The sequence below is a fragment of the Delphinus delphis genome, chromosome 19 (genome assembly GCF_949987515.2).
Source record: "Delphinus delphis chromosome 19, mDelDel1.2, whole genome shotgun sequence".
Lineage (NCBI taxonomy): Eukaryota > Metazoa > Chordata > Mammalia > Artiodactyla > Delphinidae > Delphinus > Delphinus delphis.
Genome location: NC_082701.1, coordinates 45,640,601 through 45,667,002, shown reverse-complemented (window position 1 = coordinate 45,667,002; position 26,402 = coordinate 45,640,601). Strand labels below are relative to the sequence as shown.

General features: G+C 53.8%; 1 protein-coding gene across 4 annotated transcripts in view; it reads right to left on the bottom strand.

Annotated features, from left to right (window-relative positions):
- ABR (ABR activator of RhoGEF and GTPase) overlaps positions 1–26,402 on the bottom strand; it is a 178,512-nt gene that overhangs the window by 43,951 nt on the left and 108,159 nt on the right. For all 4 annotated transcript variants that reach the window (XM_059997397.1, XM_059997400.1, XM_059997398.1 and 1 more), the window contains 7 exons: positions 21,111–21,296; positions 15,913–16,020; positions 13,113–13,173; positions 8,262–8,314; positions 7,535–7,675; positions 5,756–5,877; positions 3,659–3,824 (listed from right to left, as the gene is read on the bottom strand). In XM_059997397.1, the coding sequence (XP_059853380.1) occupies positions 3,659–3,824; positions 5,756–5,877; positions 7,535–7,675; positions 8,262–8,314; positions 13,113–13,173; positions 15,913–16,020; positions 21,111–21,296 (837 nt within the window). The remainder of the gene's footprint in view (positions 1–3,658; positions 3,825–5,755; positions 5,878–7,534; positions 7,676–8,261; positions 8,315–13,112; positions 13,174–15,912; positions 16,021–21,110; positions 21,297–26,402) is intronic.

Sequence of the window (26,402 nt, the reverse complement as noted above, 5' to 3'; positions counted from 1 at the left end):
CACAGACGGTTCTCTTCACACTCAGACTCCACTTCTCACCCAGTAGCTCTATGTACAACATTCCCCTGTGTATTCATCATTTTTTTCCCTTTTCTATATTTTATGATGATTTGATGTCTTGGGGGGCCTAGCCAGCCACAGAGAAAACTGCTCCTCCCAGGATATGCTAAATCCTAAGCTAGTAAATGACTCATCCGTGAGTGCATCTCTCGTGTGCAGACCAATCGATCTTGAGTCCACACCTCCAACCATCTCCTTTAACGAACTCACACACAATCCAGTATTTCCTCTGCCCTAGATAACCCAGGGCAACTAGACACCACTACTCTAGCCCAGAGCCTGCTGCCTTATTCAAACTAGCCAGTCCTAAGTTGTTTCCTGTGGAAAACACAATCCAGGCTCTGGGCCACGTACTCCCCACGCTCCTTCTGCCTCTTGACCGAACCTGGTGCTCTCCCATGTGGCACGCCCCCTTCTCTTGGAAACTGTAAGTAATAAAATAAATATAAGTAATAAAAATCTTCCAGTGGCATCAGCATCTCTGAGTTGTCACTCATTCATCTCCATAAATTAGATCCCGGGTACCGCTGAGACACCCTGCTTAAAAACTGCAGACACCTTTCAGCATAAAGACCCCACCTCTGGCCTCCCACACGGGGCCTCCCCTGGCTGGGTTCCAGCTTCCACGCCCAGCCGATGTCCCGTCACTCGCCCCCTGCACCCTCCACCCCAGCATCACGCTATTATTATCCCTGTTCTCTAACAAGCTGTCCCCCCTCTCAGCCAGTGTTCCCTTCTCCAGTTTTTCAAGTTTATATTTTATAAAGGATCCCTTTCCTTTTATTAACTGCTATCATGTTTCATATCTCTGTTCCAACGCCGTCCTCAAGCTCCACGGTTAGAATGCACCTCTGAAGCACTTTTTTTTACCCACTAGACTGGCAAAATTGTGACAATTGCTCACAGCTGGTGCTGTGACAGTGTGGGGGAACAGTGACTGTGACACAATGCTGGGGAGAACATGATCGGATGCAAACTTTTCAGAGGTAAATCTGGTAATGAAATGCACAAGCCCTCTGCCCCAGACATCCCACTTGTAGGGAATCTACCGGAGGGAAATATGAGTGCAGACTAAAGAACGAGAAACAAGCTGAAGACTCAAATACGTTGTCATGTAGTCGAGCAACAGAAGAGGATGCAGCTGTTACAAAGGATCTGATAGGGCTTCCCTGGTGGCGCAGTGGTTGAGAGTCCGCCTGCCAATGCAGGGGACATGGGTTCGTGCCCCGGTCCGAGAAGATCCCACATGCCGCGGAGCGGCTGGGACCGTGAGCCATGGCCGCTGAGCCTGCGCATCCGGAGCCTGTGCTCCGCAACGGGAGAGGCCACAGCAGTGAGAGGCCCTCGTACCGCAAAAAAAAAAAAAGGATCTGATAGATTAAATTGCAAAACAGCACGTGTAGTCTAATCTCATTAAAAAATACATACACACAAACACACACACACACACACACACACACACACACACACACACACACACGTATAAGCATAGAAGAGTCTAGAAGAATACACCTCAAACTGGTGATAATGGTGGGGTGATGATAATCAGTTCTACTCTATACACTTTGATATTGTGAGCATTTCTTGTTATAATAAGCTAGTGTTACATTGGTAATTAGAAAAAAAATTGTGTTTAAAAAATACTATTGGGCTTCCCTGGTGGCGCAGTGGTTGAGAGTCCGCCTGCTGATGCAGGGGACGTGGGTTTGTGTCCCGGTCCGGGAGGATCCCACGTGCCACGGAGCGGCTGGGCCCGTGAGCCATGGCTGCTGAGCCTGCGCGTCCGGAGCCTGTGCTCCACAACGGGAGAGGCCACAACAGTGAGAGGCCTGCGTACCGCAAAAAAAAAAAAAAAAAAAAATACTATTAAAGAATAAATTGCTGCTTCTTTTGTGACTCAGAGAACAACACTGTGCCTCTCCAGTGACTCTTATCACGTTGTGTCACATGCTGTGGTCACACACAGGGATGTCTTCATTCTCCACTGGATACGGAGGTCTGTGAGGCATCTGGCACACCCCTGCAGCCAGCAGCCAGTAGAGGTGTGTAAGCATGGATTCAACTAAGCAGAAGGCCATGTCTGCACACCCGGGGAAGGACAGAGGGCACAAAGCCTGCTGCTCCCAGGACCAGGTGAGAAACATGCATGCAGGATGCCCCTGAAGTGGGGATGCTGGACAGAGCCTGATGGGGAAACAGGCTCCACCGAGGCAGGGTAAGCCTGGCTGTTCAGGAGGAGGACACCTGTGCTTGTCAGGGGGCTCCCTCTGGGCAGATGCACCCGCAGTCTGACCCTCAGCCCTAGGACATTCCCCTGAACCAAACCTCCCTGGGGTTTCTACTATGGTCTTCCTCTCCGCTGTTCAAAGAGAGATGCCTGGGTTTAAAGACTCCTTAGAGGCCATTTGGTCATGTATTTCTCAACAACTGTTCCCAAAGCACCTATTTATTACGTGCTGAGTACTAGGGCATAGGACTGGAGCAAACAGCCCCCTCACTAGAGCTGAAATTCTAGTGGGGAAAAGAGAAAGCAGAGCGTGCAACTTTCATTCAGTACCAACAAAGCAAAGCAAAGAGGTAAACGTCTGGAACCAGGAAGCTGGGCACCCAACCTAGACTGTAGCGGGCAGACATCAGGGAAGGGTCATCAGGTGAGGTTAGGCCTAAGGCCGAGCCTGGATGGGTGAAGAGGAGAGACCAGGTCAACCAACCAAGCCCCTCCACGCTCTTCCTTCCATTCATGCGTAAGGCTCTGCCTGTAAGGTGCTTCCCTCTAGCCACTGTTTTCAAATACGTGAATTTAAGGCTATCCATTGTCCTCTAAAGAGCACTTTGGCTACATCCCATGGGTTTTGACATGGAGTGCTCTCATTTTCAAGCAGGTCTAAACAGTTTGCAGTTTCCATTTTGATTTCCTCTTTATCTTGAAAGTTTTAACTTCCCAGGCATATATTTAACTATATTCTAGCTGTTAATTTCTAATTTTACTGCACTGTAGTTTGTGAACATGACCAGTACACTATCATTTTTTCTTTTCAATTTGAGATTTCCTATGCAGCCTAATACATGATAAATGTCTGTGAATGTTCCATGTGTGTTTGACAGAATCTCAGTTCTCTGTCAGGACACAAGCTTCTGTGCATTTTTAGATCTAGTGATATTCAAGGCTCCCTCTGTTATTTATTTGCCAACTTGATCTGTCCGTTTCTGAGGGGCCTCCCAGGCCCTTTCTCTTGCATACATCTTGCTTTTCCTTAAGAAGGACTTTTTCTTCTCTTGCTTTCCTATTCTGCAGTGTTTGGCATACACTGTTCCCCAGGAAACGTCCCATAATTAACCCCACTGCATTCTGAGCACTGACTCCTCCTTGGCCCGCCCTCCATATGCTCTGTGCTAATGGTTAGAGTCTTTCCCTGGGCACATAAATGTATCTTGAAGACTATAAAGAAAGACCTCCCACTCTTACATCCTGCCTCCCTTGTCAGACTCCCAAACCTTACCACTTCCCCTCCCTCCACCTCCCTGGCACACCCAGTTCAAAGGGCCCCAATAAAAATGGCCTACTTCCCTGCCCCAGCTGAGGCCAGGCTCTGCTTACCTCCTTCTGGATTTCACTCTTAAGGGCAGAGATCTTCATTTTCATGTCCTCCAGCTCGTGGTCTGGGAAGGGGTGCACCTGGGGACTGGCCTCAGACTCCTCAGGGGATGGAAACACTAGGTCAGCCAGGGGGATGTACCATTTGCAGTCATATTGCTGGTGCTTCCTGCAAACAAGTCAGAGGGAGATGTGAGCCAGAGAGGAATTTGGATCTTCAGGCCTGAATTGCTGGAACCAAACACCACCTGAAAGGGATTTACTAAGAACTCATCACAGGCAAGAACGATCCCCCTCCTTGAGGAGCCTAATCAGGAAACACTCGTGGAATTATGAGAGTTGGGTTCTAGGGTCAGGCAGCAGTAAGGGCTCTGGACCTTGGGCCTGTCATTCTTCTGGTGATGTTCTTAAACAGCCCAAACCTCTAGGGTATGAGCAAGAGTGGTCTCATGCCTTCCTGTTCCCCATCCCACACTCTTCCTTCCCTTCTAGCCTGTCTATACTTAGCTTATATTCATTATCTTCTAGGCTAGCGATAGAATACAGACGCTATTTTGAATGCCAACTTTTATCAATAGAGGTCACATGGGATACTGAGTTGAGGATTATAAAGCCACATCCAAGGGACTTCCCTGGTGGCGCAGTGGTTAAGAATCCCCTGCCAATGCAGGGGACACGGGTTCGAGCCCTGATCCGGGAAGGTCCCACATGCCGTGGAACAACTAAGCCTGTGCGCCACAACTACTGAGCCTGCTCTCTAGAGCCCGTGAGCCACAGCTACTGAAGCCCGTGTGCCTAGAGCCCGTGCCCTGCAACAATAGAAGCCACCGCAATGGGAAGCCCACGCACCACAACAAAGAGTAGTCCCCACTCGCCGCAACTAGAGAGAGCCCGCACACAGCAATGAAGACCCAACGCAGCCAAAAATAAATAAATAAATTTATTTTTTTAAAAAGGGAGTAAAAAAGAAGCAATCTCTGAGAATGTACCTTAAAAAAAAAAAGCCACATCCAAGTCTAACGAGAAACGGTGCCATGGTCCACTAGTAACGTCTGCCTTGGGCAAAGGACTTAAGGCAGAGGTACGTATACTTACGACTGTCACCTCCGCTTTAGAATCATCTCAAATGTCATCTAGTTCCAGGGAGTCATCCCTTCTTTTGAAACTCATAATAACCTCTCCTTCTCTCACTTCCCCCAGGACTTGGGTTTGCACCTCCCTGCAACACTGAGCGTATGGCTTGTCTCCCCTGGCACACCGTAGATGATAAGGAAATACAGGTGGAAGGATGTGGGAGTGAATACTGAATAAGCTTTTCTGCTCATGACACAGGGACACCCATATCACTGGGTATAGTGACGGAGCTGGAAAGAAGCTTTCAAGTCAGATTAAGGTTCAAATCCCATCTCCTCCACTTCAGTTGTGCGACCTCGGGCAACTTATTTAACTTTATTCTAAGCCTTTTCTCTCATCTGTGAGATGGGGATAATAATACCTACTTTGTGGAGTCACTGGGGAGATTAGAAATAATATATTCAAAGCATTTGTCGTGGCACCTGGCATGGCATAACCACTCAATAAACGATACCGGCAGATTTAATGAATATTCACTGAATTGCAGTTAGCAAAAATTTAGAGATGTCTAATAAAAGGAGAATGCTTAAGTAAATTATGGCATATCCATTCGTAACATCACGCAGGAAAGTAAAATGATGATTATGAAGATTAGGCAGCAACAGGGAAAATGCTTATGACGTGAAATGGAAAAAGCAGAGCCCCAAATTGGGTATTCACTCTGATTACAAGTATACGAAGAAACATAAGAACATTTTAAAAAACTGGAAGGAAATACAGCAGCAGGAGACCGATGCTTATGTTCAGGTGGGTGACGGGGTTTTTTTTTTTCCTTCTGTAATCTGGCTGCGTTATCTTTACAATTAAAACCATGATTTATTTTTAGAAAAAGGCTATGAAGTAAAATAAAATTAATTAATATGTTTTTAAAAAGGGGAAAAAAAATGCAGACTGCCCCCGGTTGCTGAGGGGCTCCACAGCGGGCAGGGTCTAGCTGCACTCCAGCCCCCCATCCTGCACACTCACCCCGCTGATGTCTTCTTTAGCTTGGCGCACAGTAGGACGTCTGTGAAGAGGAAGACATGCCGCAGCTTCCGGGAGCCCTCCGACACTTCCACCAGGAAGCCGTCCTTCACCAGCTGCCGCGTCTGAGGGAGATGGTACACCCGCCCCCGCCTGGGAGTCAGCCCAGGGCCCAGCCTGCACCCATCCAGCTGTGGGGGTGAGGGTGGAGCTCCAGGGAGGGACCGTAGTGTCTGGTGGTTAAGAGCACTGGCTTTGGGGTCAGGGACATGGGCTTAAATCCAGACTCTGCCACTTCCTGGCTGTGATCTTGAGGGCAATTTCCCCGATTTCTCTAAGCCTCAGTCTTAGAAACTGTAAAATGGGGATAACAATATTCGCCCCGCAAGGTAGGAGTCATGGTGTATGTAGAACAGTTAGCACAGTGGCCGGCATGTAAGATGTGATCAACAAGCGGTAGCTTTCCACTTCCCTGCAGCTCTCAACAGCTCACACCTGGATGGACCCACCCTGGGTGATGAACACTCCCTCCCACCCCCACCATAAAACCCCCCTAACCCTGCCTAAGATGTTGATCTAGTTTCGGCTAAACCTCGACCCGCAGAACCACTCAGGCCCATTTACACCGTCTCTGACCCTGGACTTCCTTCCGTGGGGCCATCACAGTGTCCTGAGGAACCTGCAGCCGTCTCTAACCTGGGCTCTGGCTGGCCCAGAGCATTCTGCTCCAGGCATAACTTCCAGAGCCTCCTCCCTGCCGCCCTCAGAGCCAGCAGGCTGCTGTGGGGCTGCCACTACCTGTCCCAGCCTTCCCCGTATTACGTGCCGCGTGACCTATATACGTTGCCATATGTAGGTGAGTACCTAGAAAGTACACAACTAAAATGATCTGAAACTGGTCATGTTCCAGGGCCTCTGGAGCTCTTTCAGACATCCGCAGAGTCCAACAAACTGGGGACATTCCAGGGTTTGCAAACCAGGGCTGGGAGCTGCACCAGGAACAGCTCTCTGTACCCTATTAGTCACTCTCCAGAACGTGTCCCTCATTACTTCCCTCCCCAGGAGACACTGAAGGCTCGTAAATGTCACAAAAGGAGCATAAACCCAGCCAGCCTTCACTCCTACACGCCACTTAATTACCTCTCTTGGACAGGAAACCCCGTACGTGGGCCAGGCTGCTGACCCATGCAGGTAACTGTCCCTTTGATTCTTCACATTGCTTCCCCTCACTGAGGTGTCCCCACCCTTCCACCAAAAAGGGCCCCCAGGGAACTGGAGCTGCTAGCCACACCTAGGCGCCCACCTGGGACAGTCCAGCCACCTGGCAGCCTCAGTCATCTCTCCCTGACTCCACAAGCTCCCTCAGCCCGAGCCATTATCTTCCAGGGGACTCTGAGGACATCCTACTGCCCAGAGGGGGCTGTCTGCATTCAAGAACGAGATAGCCAGAGCCCTGGTCTGGGGGTCAGCACATGAGGCTCGCAGACAGATAACCCCAGCTAAAGAATCCAGTTCCGACACTTATAGTCGAGAGACCTCATGCAGGAGACCTGGAGAGACTCTCCGGGGCCCCGTTTCCTCTTCTGCTCCCGTGGACTATTGTGAAGGTTCATGAGATGCTGGACTTTAAGCTGTCAGTCCAGGACCTGAAGGCCTCTCCTTGGCTGGGAATGAGAGATCAGGGTTGGAGAGCCACAGAGCATTGGGCAGGGGTGCCCGAGCGGGGCAGGAGAGCAGGGACGGGCAACCTGGGTGCTGGGCTATGCTGGGTCCTGAGCTCACCTCCCCCTTGGGGGTTGTGACTGCAGTCCGGCGGGGGTCAATGTCCTCATTGATGCTGGACAGGAAGTTCTGGGAGATGCGGAGGGCATCCTGTAGCAGCGGGTAGTCTGGGTGGTCCACAGGTGTGTGCTTCAGCAGGTCCTGGGAAGGATGGGGTGGTGAGTTGCGGGGAGCGGTTCTGGGGCTTAGTGAGAAGACAGTGGGGAGAACTCTACCCTCACTGAAAGAATTCCGAGGGAGACACTAGGGACCCACACTCTAACCTGGTCATGCCTGCAAAATCTGAAATAAAAATTAGGGTCGGAGCAGCAGGGGTGAGGGCAGTGATGCCGCTTTATTCCTGCTGCAGTCATTACTCTTTCCCCGGGCAGCACAGGCCAGGTGGAGTCTCGTGTCACCAAGCAGCTGGGAGAGACACCCCGCTACTCACCCCACAGCTGCTCCAAGGACACTCGAGACCATCAGTCAAGGGATCGGGAGGCCGGAAGTGCCTGCCTCCTGGGGAGCATCTGGCCCAAAATCAAGCTTAGTAGCCAAGCTACTTTTAGGCCCTGGACCCATCGGCATGGTCACCACAGGCCAGGCAGGTGCAGTCAGGGCCCAGCGACCCTCTGCCCAACTCCCCAGATGGGCTGTTCTCAGCGACTCCAGTGCCCGCCCACCCTGAGTTCAGTCTCCCATCCAACTCTTAAGCCCTCTCAGGCCATTCAGCGGGGTACACACTCACGTGTAGGACAAGGGTGCTCCTGGTTACTCGGTCAATGGGCTTGTAGAGTAGAGCTGTTGGGGCCAGGGAGAAAGGAGACAGGTCAGATGAAATACAGGGAGCAGCCTGAGACCTTAGGGGGCAGCCTCATGCCCCCGCCCGCCTCCCTCCCTTGCATGGACACCCACTTACAGAAGGCCAAAGTGGGTTCCATGGTAACCCACACCTCCATTTTCACCCCAGGCAGGCCAGATAACACCAAAAGGGGGACACACAGCTCTGGTGGCCCGGGTCCCCTCCCACCTGACTCCTCATCTCCTCTCCCACCAGATGTGACTTCTTCGAGGGCTGTGCATCCCCCAGGCCCGTCCTGGCTTGACCAGGCTCAATGCAGACACAGATACTCCTCTGTACCCTCCACGATGAATCACACAGCCTTACCCCCCAGAGTTCCAGGACTCTGGGGGTCACACCCGGGACCCCAGAATGCAGGAAGGAGACACTGTTTTTCCAGGGAGGGCGGTGTCCCTGTGCCCCATCATTCTCATATCCCTCTGGTCCAAGGCCTGGCACCGCCAGCTGGGAACAGCATGCATCGTTCTGACCCACATGGTTGACCTCATCTCCATGAGGAAGACCCCTCTCCATGCCCTCAACCCCCTCCTGGCTGAGGGCCAAGGAGGCATGCCCAACCTCCACAGAAAGGCTCTGCTCTCAAGCTAGTGGCAGCTGGGGGGCAAAGATTTCCTAAAGGAATTCAGGTGGGGCTTCGAGTATGAGAGCCCCTGAAGAGGCTGGGAAAATGCAAGCTCATCGGGGCCCCCACTGGCCACACCCCTCGGTGACCAGGACACCAAATGAGGATTGCTGGGATTCAGCAGGGACAGGTGGCGGCGGCAGCTGGCCCACTGACACTTCCAAACAAGGCTCCTGCAAGCAGCTGTGCCCTGCCCCTCCCAGCCTGGGGGGTTCAGCTCCGGTCCTGCACCTGGACACCTCTGTCCATGAGGTCATGACCTTTGTCCTCCTGCCATGGGAGCAGTAAGAGGCAGGATGCTGGTCTGGGGAGGAGGACCCTAGAGTGGGTGTCCCATGGGACCAGGCCGTGACAGGTCCCAGAGCTGACATTCATGGTCCAGCCAGCCCCCAAACCAGAGAGTTCCCCAAAGCCCTAGATATAAATACCCTGCGCGTTGCTAAATGGACACTTTGGGGAATAATGTGCTGGCTACGGAGAAGATGCAGTCTCAGTGGTGTGCCTCGAGCCTCATCTGTTGGCTTTGCCTGGCTGCCCGTCAGAATCACTAGGGAACTCTTAAAAGATTCAGATGCCTGTTTCCCCCTCTCCCATCAACTAAACAGCAGGCTCTGATGGGCAGAACCCAGGCATCACCATTTTAAAAAATCTCCTGTGCCGATTCTGATATGTCAGAATGGTTGAAAACCACTGCTTTGTGCAAACACATCTCCCATGATTTATTTGCAGCCCTTTCTTAATTAAGCAATTTCTAGAGCCCCTCCCCGTGGGCTATGGGAGCTAGAATGGACAGGACCAGGCTTGGGGTATCTTGGGACAGTGAGGGTACAGCCCAGTTACCAGCCCAGGAGGGGACCAGTTCTGAGGCTGTCTAGGATACCCACCTGTGGCTCAGCCCATCTGCAGGGGGGAAAAAAATCACTCCCTGAGAACCCCAGAGACCCAGAGAAAGTGCAAGCTCAGCAGACACCTGCCAGGGTGGGCCCTCGAGTTCCCGTCCAGGGAAAGCTGATACTACAGTATCAGCTCCCTCTGCCCCGCTGTCAGGTCCCAGGAGGAAGAGGTTTCTGACTAAGCTCAGAGGTCTGCACAAATGGTGGATTGGGTTTCAGACGGGTTATTAATATGCCTAGAGTCACCTCAAGAGTCCACTTGATTGTGGCCGTGGAATGAGTCCTAATGCATCAGCCCCAGGTGGTGGAGGGGCAGGTGGGAGGAAGGGTGGGGAGAGGCAAGTGCAGGGAGAGGGCCCTGGGGCCACGGTCAGATATGGAAGGAACCAGTGCGGCCCTGACGTTCATGCTCTCCACGGCACCTGCACACCTGCTTCCCCTGAGAATGCAGGGTGAAGAGCCCACCTTTCCCACCTCACCTGCTCCACGGCTCCAGCAGGCTGGCCTGCTTCCTGCCCCTGCTTCACCCACTCTTGCCCCTCCTCACCACGGGGTTCCTGTCTCTGGGACAGACACCATTCACCAAGTTGCAATGCCTGTCTCTCCCCCTCCTCCAGAAAGCCTCCCCTAACCAGGATTTTCACAAGCAACACTCACAGCGCCTAAAAGTTCAACCATGACATGTGCGAGCTGGCCTCTCTCTAGCTTGCTGAGTACTTACTCTGTGTCCAATGGCACTGTTTTACGTGCGTTATTTCCTTTAATTAAAAAGGGAAGCAATTATCACTAGCCCCATTTTACAGATGCAGAAACTTCTCGAAAGCACAGAGAAATTATGTAACTTGCTCACAGTCACAAAGCTGTAAGGGACAGCTGGGTTTTGAATCTACGCATGGTCTACCCGTGCTCCTATCTTTGAGATGTCCCCTTCCGTAGGGGAGGCAGCACCTGCCAAAGCTCGGTGGCCCTCGGGAGGATTCTGGGAAAGATTCACCGGGAAGGAGTGGATGAGCGGGCCTCTCTTGTTGCCAAGGTGAGCCCCCTTCTTAGGAGCCTGGGTCACACGCGGCTTTCCTTGCACCTCCACTGCGTGTGGCTCTGGAGCCCTGCAGACTGGGCGCTTGGCACACAACCGCTAAGGCAGACACCTGCAGAGTGAGCCCCAAGTGGCACAGCCTTCCTGATACCCCACAACCAGCACCCCTTGGAGGGGCTGAGAAGAGTCAAACAGCGTGGTCAGCAAGGGCTCCTTCACTCCTGACCCCTCACTTGAAAGCTGACTTTGCTGCAGGAACCAAAGAAACCCTGAACTCCAGGTCCCAGGCCTGTTTCACTAAAACTAAGCTTCTTTCGGGGGAAGAAAGAGGAAGCAAAGGGCCGACCGTTTCCTCTTTAGGGAGACTGATTGGAGACTTGACCAACTCCTAGGCCTGACCAAAAAGGGCATTTTCCCCTCAGATCTAGGACCACGCCAGTTTCAAGCCTGTCAGAATCTCAGCCGAGGGGCGGGGACCCAGGTCAGCTTCTGCCTGTGACTACAGCTGTCCTGCTGGGACAGCTGGAGAGGGGCGACCTCAGGGGCTATCTCCATCACGAGCAGTCTTCAATGCAGGACAGCCCGAGAAGGTGAGGGGACAGCTGATCGTGCACAGCGGCCTCCGGGAAGAGCCCGAGAAACCTCAGCGTCGCTCCTCCAGCATGCTGCCACCCCCCTCTGTTCAGCCTTCAACAAGGAGCTCCGGGTTACCACGGAGATATGAGAGCAAAGTGACTGAGAGGGGTGCAGAGACACAACGCCTGGTGGGAGAGAAGAAGGTCCTGAAACCAGCTGCCTGCCACAGGAGCCCAGAGCAGCTGGCCTGGGGCAACATTTGAGCCTTATGCCCCTGCCAGAGGCAGCGGGGCTCATCCCTAAGGTACCTCTGGCCTCGGAAGGCGGGGCCCACTAGCTTCCGGACACTTCCTTGCCTAGATCTGTGCCAGCCTCCTCTGAGCAAGAGCCTGGCTGACTGCACACACCTGTCCCAGGACCTCCTCCCTGAGGGAGCTGCGAAGATGATGCTCTGTCCGTCCCCGCTATTGTATGGTGGGTGTGTGACCTTCACAAAGCAGCAGCCGGCCACGCCCCCCTCTCCCACCAGCATTCACGGCCAAGACCTCAGCTCAAGGGTCTCCAGTGGCTAGAAACGAGCCCCCTGGGAGCAATCCAATTCCTTCCTGCTCCCCTGCCATTCAGAGAGGAGAGAGCTAAGGCGGTGTGTGCACTCCAGGCACACAATACCCTGGCCTCTCACGAAACAAAGAGACTCCCAACTTCTCCCTCCAGCCGGGGCTGGCGCCCTCCCGCTCCAAGGCACTGCCATCCAGACCATCTGTCACGCCCCTGCTGACCCCTCTCCAACCCCAGGGTGGCCACCCCTGCAGGCCCAGCCTTGTCACTTTCTCTCTGCAACAGCCTCTCCAGGAAGTTGCCCCCAGCCTCTGAAGCTGAGGCTCCCCACAGATCCTCGGGGTACCTGGACCCCTCTAGCCTGGTCCTCCCATTTCCAAGCCACCCTGCCCCGAGCGGCCCCCAGGCTCCAACTCCAGGCTGGAAGCTGGCTGGCGCGGGGTTAACACAGGTCCAGCCACTTGTCCCCCCTCCCTGCCCTGCTGCCCCCCAAACCTTGATGGCCACATTTCAGCCCACTCCAGCCAGCCCCCAGAGGTGGGAAGACACACCACCTCTCGGGAGAGGGGGCCTGGGTTACCATAGGTGCAGTTACAGCAGAAGCGAATGATGAGGAGAATTTCCATGGCAGCCTCCGTCCCCGCGGCAGGAGCGGGCGGCCATCGCTCCCGGCTCCCCAGCTCCCATCAGCGGCCCGGCCACTCAGCCACCTTCCCGGCTGCTGCTGCACAGCCTCCAGAATCAAGCAGCCGCTTCTGAGTGCTCTTCTAGCAAGGGGGAGGGGAGGGGAGGGGAGGGCTGCGTGCGTGGAGGGGGGAGGAGGGGGGGAGTGAGCCGCCTGCTGGCATCCTAGGGAGGAGCACGTTTGTAGCTGGCCAGCTGCCTGGGGACGGAGGCTGGATGCCTCGCGTGCACACGCTCACACACACACACACACGCATGCTCCCACACACACGCGCATGCACGCGCACGCACACACACAAGCCGGGCACCATAGTCCACAAAGCCAGACAAAGGAAGGTGACTGTTATCCAAGCCATTCCCCAAAGTACCTTCCATAGTGACTGACGTGTGGCTGTCCTTGGAGTCCTTGGGACCTTTCACTTTCAGTTCCTGCCAAACAGAGGAGAGGAATCACTACCTGGCCTGTCCCCTGAGCCTCCCCATCCCCCATCGTGAGCAACGCAGGAAGCAGGGCTCTGAAACCCAGGGGTGCAAATAGGAGAAGAGACACAAAGACTAACACGTGCAGGCCTCCCTCTGCCTCTCCGCTTATGAGCCCCTGGGCCACACCCATCTTCTCCTGGAGCCTCGGGGGTCCCCTGAAGCCCCTCCCCAGCAGCTCAGAGGGCCTTCCAGAGGAGGCCCACACCCTCCTCCGCCCCGCAGCAGCGGCCACTACTTGGAGGTCTGTACACGCCAGCCCAGGGCCAACAGGCTTTTAGTGGACAAGCTACCAGGGCACCAGCTGCTCCTTGGGCGTGAGCAGCCCTTGAGGTAGGAGTGGAGGGCCCCACACACCTGCACAGGGGGAAGCACGGAGGGGCAGGCAGTCCGAGCGTATTGAAAGGGACTCACCCAGCCACCGGCCCCACCCGCACTCCCCACCCACCATGTCTGGGCTGGGCGTCAGAGAGGAAACTTCAAGGAAGGAAGAGGCAACACCCCTCCTGGATCCCGTGCAAAGTGACAGGGAGTGAGTGCCGGAAACAGACCCCAGGGATAGCTTATCTGATCCTAACCTCTTTCACCTGCCTTTAGAGTCAGAGGTTCCAGCTCTAGCCCTTGCCACTGGACCAGCGTGGCCTGTAATTGGAGCTGTAATGCAATCCTCACTTGGAAGACTGAGTGCATGGTTGGCGGGGGGGCGGGGGGGGGGTGTTCCCAGGGGACGTGTCAGCAGGAAGGTGGGGACGAGGTGAGGCCAAGGTCAGGTACCAGGTGATGTTGCCTGCTCTGCCTGGGAGGCAATGCCCAGGCAGCGGGGGCTCCACACTTCCTACTCCTGCCTCAAGCTGTTTCTAGACAGAGAAAACCCCCAGGGACTGAGCCTGGGGTGTGGGGCTGGGGAAAAGGGAGGTTACTCAGCTTCTCAAGGATGTGTCTGGATTCCCAGGTTTAGGGAATTTTTCTCCACGTCCCCTTCCAGGGCAGCCTAGAGGTATGAAATCGCTCTGCTGCAGAGGAGGAGGGCCTAATTGCAGTAATTAAGCGGCAGCAGCAGTGGGAAGTGACAGCGTCTGCGCATGAGTCAGGGTGAGAAGCCACTGGCAGCAGGCCACGGGCCTCGCTCTGCCCTTGGGGCCAGCTGGCTATGAGAGGGGCTTGGGGAAGAGCGCAGGGGTTTCTGCCAACCATGGAGAACAGGCAGTCAGCCCAGGCTAAGAGGAGAACCCCCTGACCACTCTCTGGACCACACATGACCAGGGCACCCGGGCAGCCTCGGCAGGGTCACTCTGAACACAGATGGGAAACCCAGTTTGTTCCCAGGGAGGGCGGGGAGCCGTGAGAGGAACACCCTTTCTCCAGCCTCATTGCTCCACTTAGAGGGACCTTCCCACCCCTCACTCCACTCCGTCCTCCCAGGCAGAGGGTGACTCACCCGACCCCTGGGTTTGGGAGAAGAAACAGAGCTCAGCCCTCCTCTCTCTGCCCCCAGTAGATGTGTCTGAACGTGGAGGGGAAGTGTTAGCAAATCTAGTGTGGCTACAGGTCCGTGTCCACGTTTTTCCAATCCGGCTTTGACTAGTAATCAAGCTGACATTTCCATCTCCATCTGCCCTACTCTTGTACTGCCTCCCAGCTGATTCCAAACTTGGGTATGACCCTTATAACCCCAGTAGTTTCTCGAAAACTACCCTGCACCTCACCAACTTTTCCAGCAACAGAGCTGAGAGAGAAAGCAAAGGATTCAGAGGGGGCCAATAAGGCAGGACTTCCAAAACTGCAGAAGGAGCTCCCTCTCTTTGGAACCAGAGGTTCTCCTGCCCCAAGCTTGGAGCTGGGTGTTGTGATTGTAAAGCCACTGGCCTGGTTGGGAGGGGTGGGGGGTGGGGGGTATCCCTGAGATCTTTTTGGCTCAAGGGGTGAGCTGGGCTGTGCTCCTGAGGAATCCTAGAGCCCTTCCCTGCCACTTCCTGGATAGAAGTGTCGGCGGCAGACAATGCCACATCTTTGCCCTGCGGAGGAGGGTGGTGGGAGGGCTGGGCTGCAGCCGCAGGGACAGGCATACTCCCAGCCAGAAGGTCTAGGGCTTCTTACCCACGTGGCCTTTGTCCGCTCTCTGTGGGACTGCAAGGATCTTAAAAGATCACCTAGTCCAGACTCCCTCAAATCTTCCCGATTATAAAAATCACCTGGGGAAGTCTGTTAACAATACAGACTCCTGGGCCCCACCCCAAACCTTCTGAATTGAAGCTCCAGGGAAGGTGCCTGAAGATCTGCATTTTAAACAGTGGCCCCTGGTGGTTCTTGTCCAGCAGGCTTGGGATAAGCTGGATCAATCCAGACACCTCATTCTACAGCAGAGGAAATAAGCCCAAGAGAAGGGAAGTGACTTGCTTAAGGTCACCACAGTGTGGGAGAATGCTGCCTTTTTAATTTCCTTTTTTGCTTCCCCTGTTCTAATGCAGAATAACCTCAAAGAGAATAACAAAATCATACATAAAGCGATATTCTTATGTTAAGAGGGAAAGTGTCGCGGGCAAGAAAGCAAATCAGGCTCAGTGTTACTCATCCGGGGAACCATCTTCCTCACTGGCAAGCAGGGGAGGAGAGGCCCTAAGGCTAGAAGGCTCTGAGCAGCCCCCCAAACCCCGAGTCGTAGGGGTGGCTGTGCGGGGAGCTGCCCACCTCGGAGATCTTCTGGAATTGGTTGTTGGACTGGCTGCACTTCTCAGCTGTCTCCAGAGCGACTTTATAGTTATCCACAAACGCTTTGTACACGCCAAGCTGGCTGGCCTGCAGGGAGAAGAGAGAGAAGGGCAGGAGAGGGGTGGGGAGAGAGGATTAATGAATGGATGAAAGCATAACCAGAGCACCTGGAGCTCCCTTAGCACTCAGAACCTCTAACTCAGTCCGAGCGGCTAGCTGGGAGCAGAAGGAAAAGGCAGGGTGAACATACTACAGTACCCCTTTGAACTTGGTAGTTTCCATGGAAACTGGCTCAGCCAATAAGGTTAACAAGGGGGTATTGGGGGTTGGGGGGAGCAGGGTACGGCCTTTGTTGGCATGCCAAAGCTCAGTTCATTGCAGCATTTGGCTTTATTTAGCATCATCAAAGTCTCGCACGGTTTGAAGCCCCTTAATGCCTCACGCATCTTTCACATCCTGGAATTAGCTGAAGCAGGGGGAGACAGGGAGAGGGGTGGGCACATGTGGCCTGCTCAGTGCCCCACTCCCCATGCTCAGTGTGGGGAACTGTATTTAAAGGCACAGTCCCCACTTCCCTTGGCCTCCCTCGAGGTCCTTGTCCCCACCTCCTCAGCCTTCAAGGAGCCAGAGGTCCTTCCTCTCTACACATTGCATGTCGCTTTGAACCTAACACAAAGCTTTCCACAGCTTCGGACCACACAGAGCCTCGTCGCCTCCTTGGGGAGGCAGAACAGATGCCATCAGCCCTTTCTGCAAAAGGGGAAACCAAGGCTCGTTAATTCAATTCCGCAAATATTTATGGAAAGCCTTCTCTGTGCTCTGCACGTACATCTCCTCTTACCAGAGCAAAGGGTGGAAATTCTAATTAAACCACAATGAGATACTACTTCATACCCATCAACCTGGTCAAAATTTAAAAGTCTAATGATATTAAGGGTTGGAAAGAATGTAGGAAAATAGGAACTTTCCCAGATTGCTTGCGGGGGTGTAAGTTAGTATAATTATTTGGACAGTAATTTGTCAATAATTAATAAAGTTCAAAATATGCACAGCTTAGCCTACTACTTAGCAAATCCTCTTCTACAAACAGACCCCAGGGCTATGCTGTCCCGTACAGGAGCTACTTGCTACACGGGGATACTGAGCGCCTAAAATGTGACTAGTCCAAACTGAGATGTGCTGAGTGTAGAGTACACCCTGGGTTTCAAAGGCTTAGTATGAGAAAGAGAATGTAAATGATCTCATTAATTTCTTAATCTTGTTTACATGTTGAAATGATAATATTTTGACTCTGTTGGGCGAAATAAAATATATTCTTCACATTAATTTCACCTGTTTATTTTTACTCACTGTGACCACTAGAAAAGTTTAAGTTATATACGTGGCTCGCACTCTATTTCTACTGGAAAGCACTGCTCTAGAGAAACTTGAATATGTGTGTGCACAAGGAAATGTGAACAAGGGTATTTACCTGCCTCACTCTTTCTTTTGTGAAAAGACTGGAAACAAATGCCCACAAGGGGAACCCATACACACAGTGCAGTTAAAATAGATGAACTAGATCTTTGTGTAGCAACGTTGACAAGTTTCAAAATGAATGCTGATTGAATTGCAAAATATATGATACATACAGACACACTTATATACACTTTAAAAGTACATGCAATGCCATAAAAAGATATATATGCATAGCGAAAACACGAACTGCAGCCTAGAAGGCTACACACCAAATTCATGTCAGTAGCTGCTTCTAGGTTGAGAGGAAGGGCAAGAGGAAAGGGAGAGAGAGAGAGACTTCATTCTCATCTGTAACGCTTTATTTTCTTGATTGAAAAGTCTTTCCATATATCTTCAGAGCTTAACATCTGTTATTTCTGGGAGGTGACTGCACCATTGTTTGCTACATTATTCTCTAGATTTTCTGGTTAAAATTTTTTCCAATGAAGTAGGAAGGACGTTCTACCCACCAAGGTACGAGGCGGGAAGTGGGCTGCCCCTGAGCCCTGCCCCGGATCGACTCTGCTTTCTGCAGAATCCCTGTGCTCCTCAAAGATCCGAAGAGGTGGGTGGGGGACCTGTAGCCACCCAGGGCAGAGACAGAACTCGAGGAAGCTGGCAGGTGGGGCGCAGGAAAGCCAGAGGGGAAAGTGAGAGCTAGGATGCTTGTGAAGAAGCCAGGGCCAGAGCCATGCAGGTCTCAGCCCCAGATGGGCCAGACTTTTCAGAAAGGAAAATCCCAGATGGGGAGGGGCGGGAAGGGATGGAGTTCGTTTCCTCTTCCAGAGGGAGCCCTGGCCCACTGGTGTCCCGCGCTACAGGGGATGTGCTAGCCAGTCACTTCCTAAACCAAAGTATCATTGCTATTCTTCTAAGTATGCACATTCCTTGTCCCCCTTCCCACAGAAGGATAAAGGCTGGGTGCTCAGGGTGGAACGCTACCCTCCTATCCCACTACAGAAGGGAGTAGCCGGAGGTGAGCCAGAAGCAGGAGCCACCTGGGCAGAAGGCCTGTGTGCAGGGGTCACCGGCCATCCCAGGCACTGCCATCTGCAGGGCCCAAGGCCTGGCCTGCCAGGGCCATTAACTGGGAAGTGGAGGTTGCTTGGAAACAGCAGCTTGGCACTGGGGTGATCCCATAAAACAAATAACGGAGATGCTAATTCCCTTCTCTCGGTAATGGATAATCAAATACCCGGAGACCAGCTGAAAATAAACTGTCTCCAGATGCCTGGCCTGCCCGGCCTCCTCCCAAACCTGTAGCCCCAGGGGCTTCAGACATCAGTTCATGATGCAGGGGGAGGGAAGAGGGGGGTAGCAAATTCATAGCCAGGCCAGTGAAGCTCAGACCAGAATGGGGAAGCCTGGTGACAGCAGGGTCCAAGTGACAAAGATAAACTGGGACAGCCTTTCCACTATGCTCCAGGCTACTCACTCCTGCCACCGCCCCCCCCCCACCGCCCCCGCCACCGGGGTTTGCTCTCTTCTGCCCTCCTGAGGGCTGAGGAGAGGCTGCCCACCAAGCCAATCAGCTCAGGCTCCTGGACCAGGCGGGCAGTGATGACTGGGCGCTCATCATCCCTGAACTGGGGCCAGCACTCTGGGGCTGACAGAACCAGAAGTGTGGAGTTCCCTGGCAACAACGCCTTTCAGGGGTGCTTCTTCCTAATACTACTAATAATAGCGGTAATAATAGTAATAACAGTAATGATAATGGCTAACTACGGAGTATTTACTCATTTACTATATTCCAAGTCCTGTTCCAAGAACTTTTCAGGTATTAACTCACTCAGTCCTCACAACAACCCAGTAAAGTAAACACCATCATTATCCCCGTTTTTACAGATGAGGAAGCTGAGTCAGGAGAAGTTGGGTAAGTTGCCCAGTGTCACAAGTTTAACCTGTGGCAGAACCCAGATTCAAACCCAGCTGCGACCTGGCTCTAGAAACTGTGCTCATCTCTGTAACACTGCTGTCCCTCAGGACACAGACCTCAGGTCCTGTGATGTCTCCTCAATGCCTTTCCAACTTCTCCCTGGTCCCAGGGGTCAAGGACACGGTGCGCTCATTCACCCATTCATTCACTCACTCACTCGCTCATTCATGTATTGATCACTGGGCTGGTTCTGGGGGTCCAAATTGAAGAAAATACAGTCTGTCCTCCTGGAGCTTATGGTTCTGGGGAGTCAGGCAGTTTAGTGTTCACGGAGTGGGTACGCATAGGGGCTGCATTTCAGAGGCTGTGGAAGGCTTCTCCACAGAGGTCATTTCTAAATTGGAAACTGACCAGAGAAGCCAGATAAGACAGAGAAGGACATTTCAGGCTAGAGCGCAAGTACAGAGAGGTCAAGCGCACCTGCAGCGTGAACTGAGACCAGAAGGTTCAGCGTCGGGGGCGCAGAGGGGGTTGCTGAGGCCAGCAGCAGAGGGTCTCATAAGCCACTCCTCGGAGCCTGGCCTTTATCCAAATCCCTGAGCAGGGGGGACTTGAGGTCCGGTCAGGAGTTTAGAAAACGCTCTCCTGCTTTTAGGTAGAGGCCAGAGGCTGCCTGGGAGGCAGGTCTGGGGCAGAAGCCACTCATGAGGCCACAGCAGTGGTCCAGGTGAGGGCGCCAGAGTGCTGGAGAGAAGCAGGTGGCTGTGAGCTTTAATGAAGTGGACTCCATGGGATGCAGGGAGGTGTTAGGGGGTGGGGGAGGGGAGGTGCCAAGGATGAGCCCCCGGGAGTCATGGATGGACGGTGGTTGGGACATGGCCGCACCCACTGAGACAGAGGCAGGGAAAAGAGCAAAGAACTTCAGAGCCAACGAGTTCAGTTTTGAGCATGCTGAGCTTGTGGCCTAGGAGCATCCAAGCAAGAGTCTTCTCCATGTGAGAAAAGCAGAGCCCTGCCCATTCAACAGGCCCCACCACTGCAGGGGAGGAAACGGAGAAGCACTGCTCCCTGCCCCCCCCCACCCATACCCAGAGGATAGGGCCACAGACTCCTGAGCTCCATCCCGCCTGCTGGACTGGCAGAAGTTATGTGGCGGAGAGCCGGTGGGGGCCCTGTGGGTATGACTGGGGGTCCTCAGGGGACGCGGCCAGAGACGGACGCCGAGCTAGGGGAGAGGGTCGTTCCCGACCAAGGCCGCACGCTACTTCCACCTCCTCTGTCCCTCTCCCTGCCCTGCGGGTGGGCTGGGCTCTTAGTGCTTCCTGCTCCAGGGTCCTCAGGAGAGGATCGTTGGCTGACATGGTCTCCCTCCCGACTCTTCACTTCAGAGGCAGCACGGAAGCGAGGCGAGCGTCTGAAGTCTCAGGTGAGCAGTCCCTGCCTGTCCACCTGGCACTTGGCCCTCTGCCCGCTGAGGTACAGGGCCCTGCAGCCCAGCAGGGGAGCCTTCGGTCCAGCCCTGGAGCCCCCAGGTGAGAGAAACAGTGCCCTGCCAAGGGCACCTACCCACGTGGCCTGTCCCTGGCAGCCCTAGAGGCAGTCTAGGGCTTCACTGGGGGAGGCCGGGAGTCGGGGCAGCAGGCCCAGGTTCCCCATAAGGCAGAAGCCCAGGCTTTCCTCCAGGACTCAGAAATGACTCAGGCCTTCAAGGAGGCCAGGAGGTCTGGGGCTGACCAGTCCTCTCTCAACACCGGCAACTCCACTGAGGTCCCGGGTAAGGGCCCTCCATCGACGGGAGACTCACCAGCTTCTGGAAGAGGTGGCCCATGGTGACCTGGCTGTCCCACTGCTGCACCTTGGGGCAGAGGTTGTCATAGAACTCCTTGTGGATCTCGTAAATGTCCTGGATCTTGTAGAAAATGGTCTCGATCTGTTGGATGGTGAGCACGGGCTGGGAGGTGGTGGCAGTGGCCTTCAGGGGTTTCATGGGCTGGGCAAGAAGAGGAAGAAAGAGCAGAGGTGAGAGGGAAATCAACCGGAGGGTCAGCAGGCCCAGGGCCCAGATTAGGCCCTCCTGCTGCTCGAGTTCTGCCCAGATAAGGCCACTGAGGCCAGGGGACCTGAACGTGGTTTGAATGGAGCAGCTGCTGTCACAGGCCCCAGCAAGCCACCCATTACTGTAAGAAGAGGGAGCCTGGTCCAGCAGTCCCATCAGGTCCGAGGGGTGGCGCCAGGACACACTTCTCCCACCCTGTGTCCCCTGAGGGACCTCTGGTTCTCAGCCAGTACTGGGTTTGCCTGATGGTTTAACAGGGTCCCTAGCTTTCTTCCACAATGGCCTCATGCTCTGAGTCACAAACTCCCTTGTCACGCTTCAGTGGGAAGGAGGGTTGACGGGGAACTCAACCCCTTAGCTATTTCCTTCCAAGAAACAGAACATGATCCTAGGACTTGGGGAATAGAGTTTCTAAGGGACCCAAACCAATCTCAGCTGCACTGATATCTTAAGTTCCCATCACTTAGTACAGAGAGAGCGAGCGTGGCACGCATGCCACCGTGCTACGTCCTGTACCCACGGCAGACATTGCTAAGCAAGCACAATGACCTTCCTCACTGAGCCTTGTCGTAGCCTCAGACTCTTTCTCAATGCCGAGGCTGACATGCAAGATGACATGCAATATCCCTATCTGTCATCTCTGCTTATCTACACCAAGGTGCTCCAAGGCTTGCTGCTGGAGAGGGTGAGGTGACAGACGGAAGCTCAGGACCATCCCCAACACTTGCTGGCTGAAATTATCACCGTAAAGCCCAACATGAAGGGAAAATGAGCCTTGGATACATCTTCTTCAGTGGGATTTCTGTATTTTCTAAATCACCTCCAGTGAGTAAATATTAATTTTATAATCAGGAAAAAAAGCTATTAAAATTAATCATTGAAACAAACAATCAATGATACTGAAGGATAAAGAGCTCCTCCATGGTTGACCTTCCTTCAGCCCTAAAGCCCCCAAAGATGCCCAGACTGCACACCAAAGGCCCTGCAGGGGAGAGGGTCTGGGAACCTGCCCCATAGAGAAGGCATGGGGGTGGGGAGGTGCGGGGGAGGGGTACGCGTACTTGAGAGAGAAAAGCCTGAGTCAGACACGGTTGGTGTTCTTCATCTACTGTGAAGATAAAGGGCTGTGTGGAAAGAGGTCTTTGACTTAGTCTGGGTCCTTCTGGAGACCCAAAGGGCAGAAAGGAGAAGTTGCAGGCGCAGGTATGGGCTCACTAGAGCTGCCCCCCACTACCTCACAGGATTAGGTAGCGAGCTTCCGACAAGGCAAGCATTCTAGCAGAGAACGGGTGACTCAGTGCTGGACTGCAGGGAACACCTCCACCGAGGGAGGCCGCAGTTATCGCTGGCTCACCCTGAGAGAAGACCCCAAAGCTCGAGCCAGCCACGGCTGCCGGATGTCCAGCCAGGCTTCACTCTATCCTCCCATCTGTCTGTCCACAAGGGGAAGTCCCCTCTACTTAAAGACCCAGACAGTGCTCTGACTTCTAGCTCCCCTGTCCTCCCAGCTCTAAAAAATCCAGACGTGATGATGAAAGCAGGAAAAAGCAGAAGTCCTCCTCTGACCCTCTCAGTGCCGGAACCAATGAGGCCTAACGTCCAGCCCTTTGCTAGGAAAGCAGGCTGGGGTTCGACCTGGTGCAGGCCAGGCAGTGTGGGCCAGAGTCCCAATTCTGCCGCTTAATAGCTGTGGGCAAGTCACTTAGCATCTCTGGGCCTCAGCAGCCTTGTTTGTGAAACCAGGGTAATATTACCTTCTCAAGAACACTGATGGGAAGATCAAAAGCCATCATTTATCTAAAATATTGAGTATGTGCCTGGCACATAGAAGGCAATCAGTAAGTGTTAGCTGCTACTGTTATTACTATTTACCCCACAAATAATGGACCAAGTGCCCATGTAAGGCCAGACCAGGGGGTGTAGCGGGCAGTCAGTGATTCACTAATCACTGCCCCCGTGGAGCCTCCCATCTAGTAGGGGAGACAAACAAAACACGAGGAAACAAACACAAAATCACACATAAGTGCAATGAAGGAAATAAGAAGGGGATGTCCTGCTGAAGGACAAGAAGGAGACACTGACCTGAAATGGAAGCGTGGGGGCAAAGGGGACAGTATTTCAGGCAGAGCTCCTCAACGCCTGGTCCCAAGGTGGGAAGAGCTTGGGCAGAGAGAGGAGCTAGAAGCAAACAGTGAGCCTGTGTGCTGCGAGCAAGGGGGCTGGCGAGCAGGGCCCTAAAGGAGGGCTGGAGGGGTGAGCAGAGGCCAGATCACACAGGGGGAAGGAATGCGGCTTTTAAGCCCATGTAATGACCTGGCTTTCCCCGGAGGGATTGAAACAGGGGAGTGACGGGGTCCAATTTTCCCTTCAGGAGATTATTTTTATGACTCATGCTCCTTGCTCCGGACAACGTTACAATCTATTTGGGTAAACTGGACCAACACAAACGAAACGTTTTCGTGGACAAAGCAAGATACACTTATTACTCGACTTGGACTGTAAATACCAACCAACTGGCACAGCTCGGAGAGGGCTTCACAGAGGAGGTGATGGGAAAGGGCCTCAGAGGGAATATCAGAGTAAGTGGAGGGTTGGGGCCTGGGGAAGCATGGCAGGCAGGGACACAGAGGGAACGGGGCCAGGAGCAAGGAAGAATGTTTTCCCCACCCCAGGTGGGCAGCGACATTGAGCTCACGGCTCCCGACGTTCCGTGAAGGATACAGAGCTGGCCCTTGGGATCCATCAGAGTTTATCCTTTTTACCTCTATCTACCCAAGTCCAGAGGAGGGTCCAAGTCATCGCGGAGTCCCTGTCCCAGCCGGGGTGCAATCCCCACCCAGGGGGAATAAAGGAAATAGGAGAGAACAGTCCTGGGGAAGGAGCCGGGGGGCGGTCAGGATTTCTCAGAAGCTGCTGGGGAAGCACCCAGGCCTATGCAGGGACAAGACACAAGTGCTCTGCTTCCTCCTGAAGTCCCACTGTCTGCAAAAGGGGAAGCGCCGGTGCTCACCAGGGGCAGGTCACACAGACAGGGACTGCGCTTGGGGCATCAGGCCGTTGGTTCTCAGGACAAGGTTGGGGGGGCCTTTGGGGGAAGGGAAAGTGCTGGATGCGTGCCCCCAGCTGGCCTGAGACCCTGGGAGGTGAAGGCCTGAAAATAGGCCTCGGGCAGGGAGGGCAGCAGAAAGGCACAGGCAGCCCTGCTCTCCTGACAAAGCACACCAGCTCCCCCTCCCTCTTCCCAGAATCCTGCAGCAGAGGATGGGGCGCCAGTTCCCCATTTTATTAGAGTTAACTCTGGCTCTGGGTGTCCCATGAAGTGCTCCTCGGGAAGACGGGCCAGGCGGGTTCGAACTCCTTTCATGACTTCACACTGTCATTTGTCTCTTCTGTCCCCCAGCAAGTTGCCTTTTGACTTTCGAAACCAGGGAAAGAAATCGGCCCACTTCCTCCACCTCCTATCCCAAGAGGCCTGGAGGCTGCCACATGTACTTTTGTTAACTATCACCACAGGCTGGGGGCGGGGGTGGAGGGGTCGGGGGGAGCGTCCTGAACCTATGTTACAGATAAGGAGCAAAGCAAACTCCAGAAGGAGAGTCGAAGAGAGGAGGGCCAGGTGGGACCCAGGGCTGGAAGGTACTAAGGCAAAGGCAGGCCAGAGGGAGCACCCAGATCACCTGCAGCCTGCAGGGACTTGCAGAATTACATGCATTTGGTCTGCCCCCTTCTTCCACTCCCCACCTCAGCCCCAGCTCCCAGACCCTCTTCCCTTGTCATCTGAGCCCATCAGGAACCTGGAGGGCTCTGGAAGGTTACCAAACCTTGCCCAGCCAGCAACCCAGGCGGCGGGAACAGAGCCTCCTGTGTGGCCTCCCCGTCTGCGTCTGTGTGTCCACAGTCCAGGCTACACACGACCAGCTGTTTGCGTATCAGGAAGTGTGAAACTGAGAACAAACACTCAGGAGAAGAGCTGCGGGAATGGGGGTAGGGTGGCAAGGAGAGCTGGGCGTGGGAGGCGGAGGGAGCTGGGGAAGACAGGTTTTCTTCTCTGAACGCCTTTGTCAGATCACCCCAAAGAGCAAAGGGCTTAGCTCCTGGGTAGCTGGGAAGGGCCCCCAGCTCCAGAAGAGAGAGGAGGGCTTGATTCCTCATCTCTGAGGCTTATCATCTGAGACTGTGGCCGTGGAGGGTCCTGCCCCCTCTTCCGGAGGGGCCTCCAGGTGCAGACCAGGCCTCCTGGCCCGTCCCTCCCTAGCTCTTGCCTCTGCTCCAGAAAGAACCAAGCCAGGATGAACAAGCTGGGGGGAAGAGGAGGGACCTACCCTGGGTCACACCCCAGGACTGGCAGCCTCAGCCTCCCAGTTTTTACCTTGAGAGCGTGAGCTGTTAGAAAGGCAGGCAGGTAGGGCGTGTTTTGGCCCCTCAATCTGTTATCTTTACCCAGACAAATGGGACTCAAATTAGGCCCAGTGACAGATTAGAACGAGCTGTAATCTAAGAGGGGCATGCTTCTGATGGGAACATGTACCTCCCCTTCCTTCAGGGAACTGCTGGGTTGATAGAAACAAACAAGCTCTAACCTGCGCTCTTTCCCAGAACAGGAGGAAAAATTAGAACCCACTCACACTCAGGCTCTAAGAGCTTCCCCTGCAAACTCACTTACCCGTCACAACGGCCCCATGAAGAGAGTACTAATATTAGCATACCCGGTTTGCTGGTGGACAAAATGAGGCACAAAGGTTCATTAATCTGCTGAAGGTCTGTAGCTAGTAAGCAGTTGAGCAGGGATTCAAAGCCAGGCAGTCTGGTTCCTCTGAACTTCTTTCAAATATGCATCCTTTAAGTAATGACAACTACGCCCCTGTGTCTGGGCACAGCAATTCATAGTTTGTAAGGTGTATTTCGTCTGTCTGTCCTCCTTCCTTCGGATAATATTTCGGTGTCTAAGTACCTGGCACTGTACTAGGTCCCCAAAAGGATCACCTGATTTTCTCAACCCCATGAAGCAGAGAGAGAAGGTAATGGCCTTGTTTTCATCTT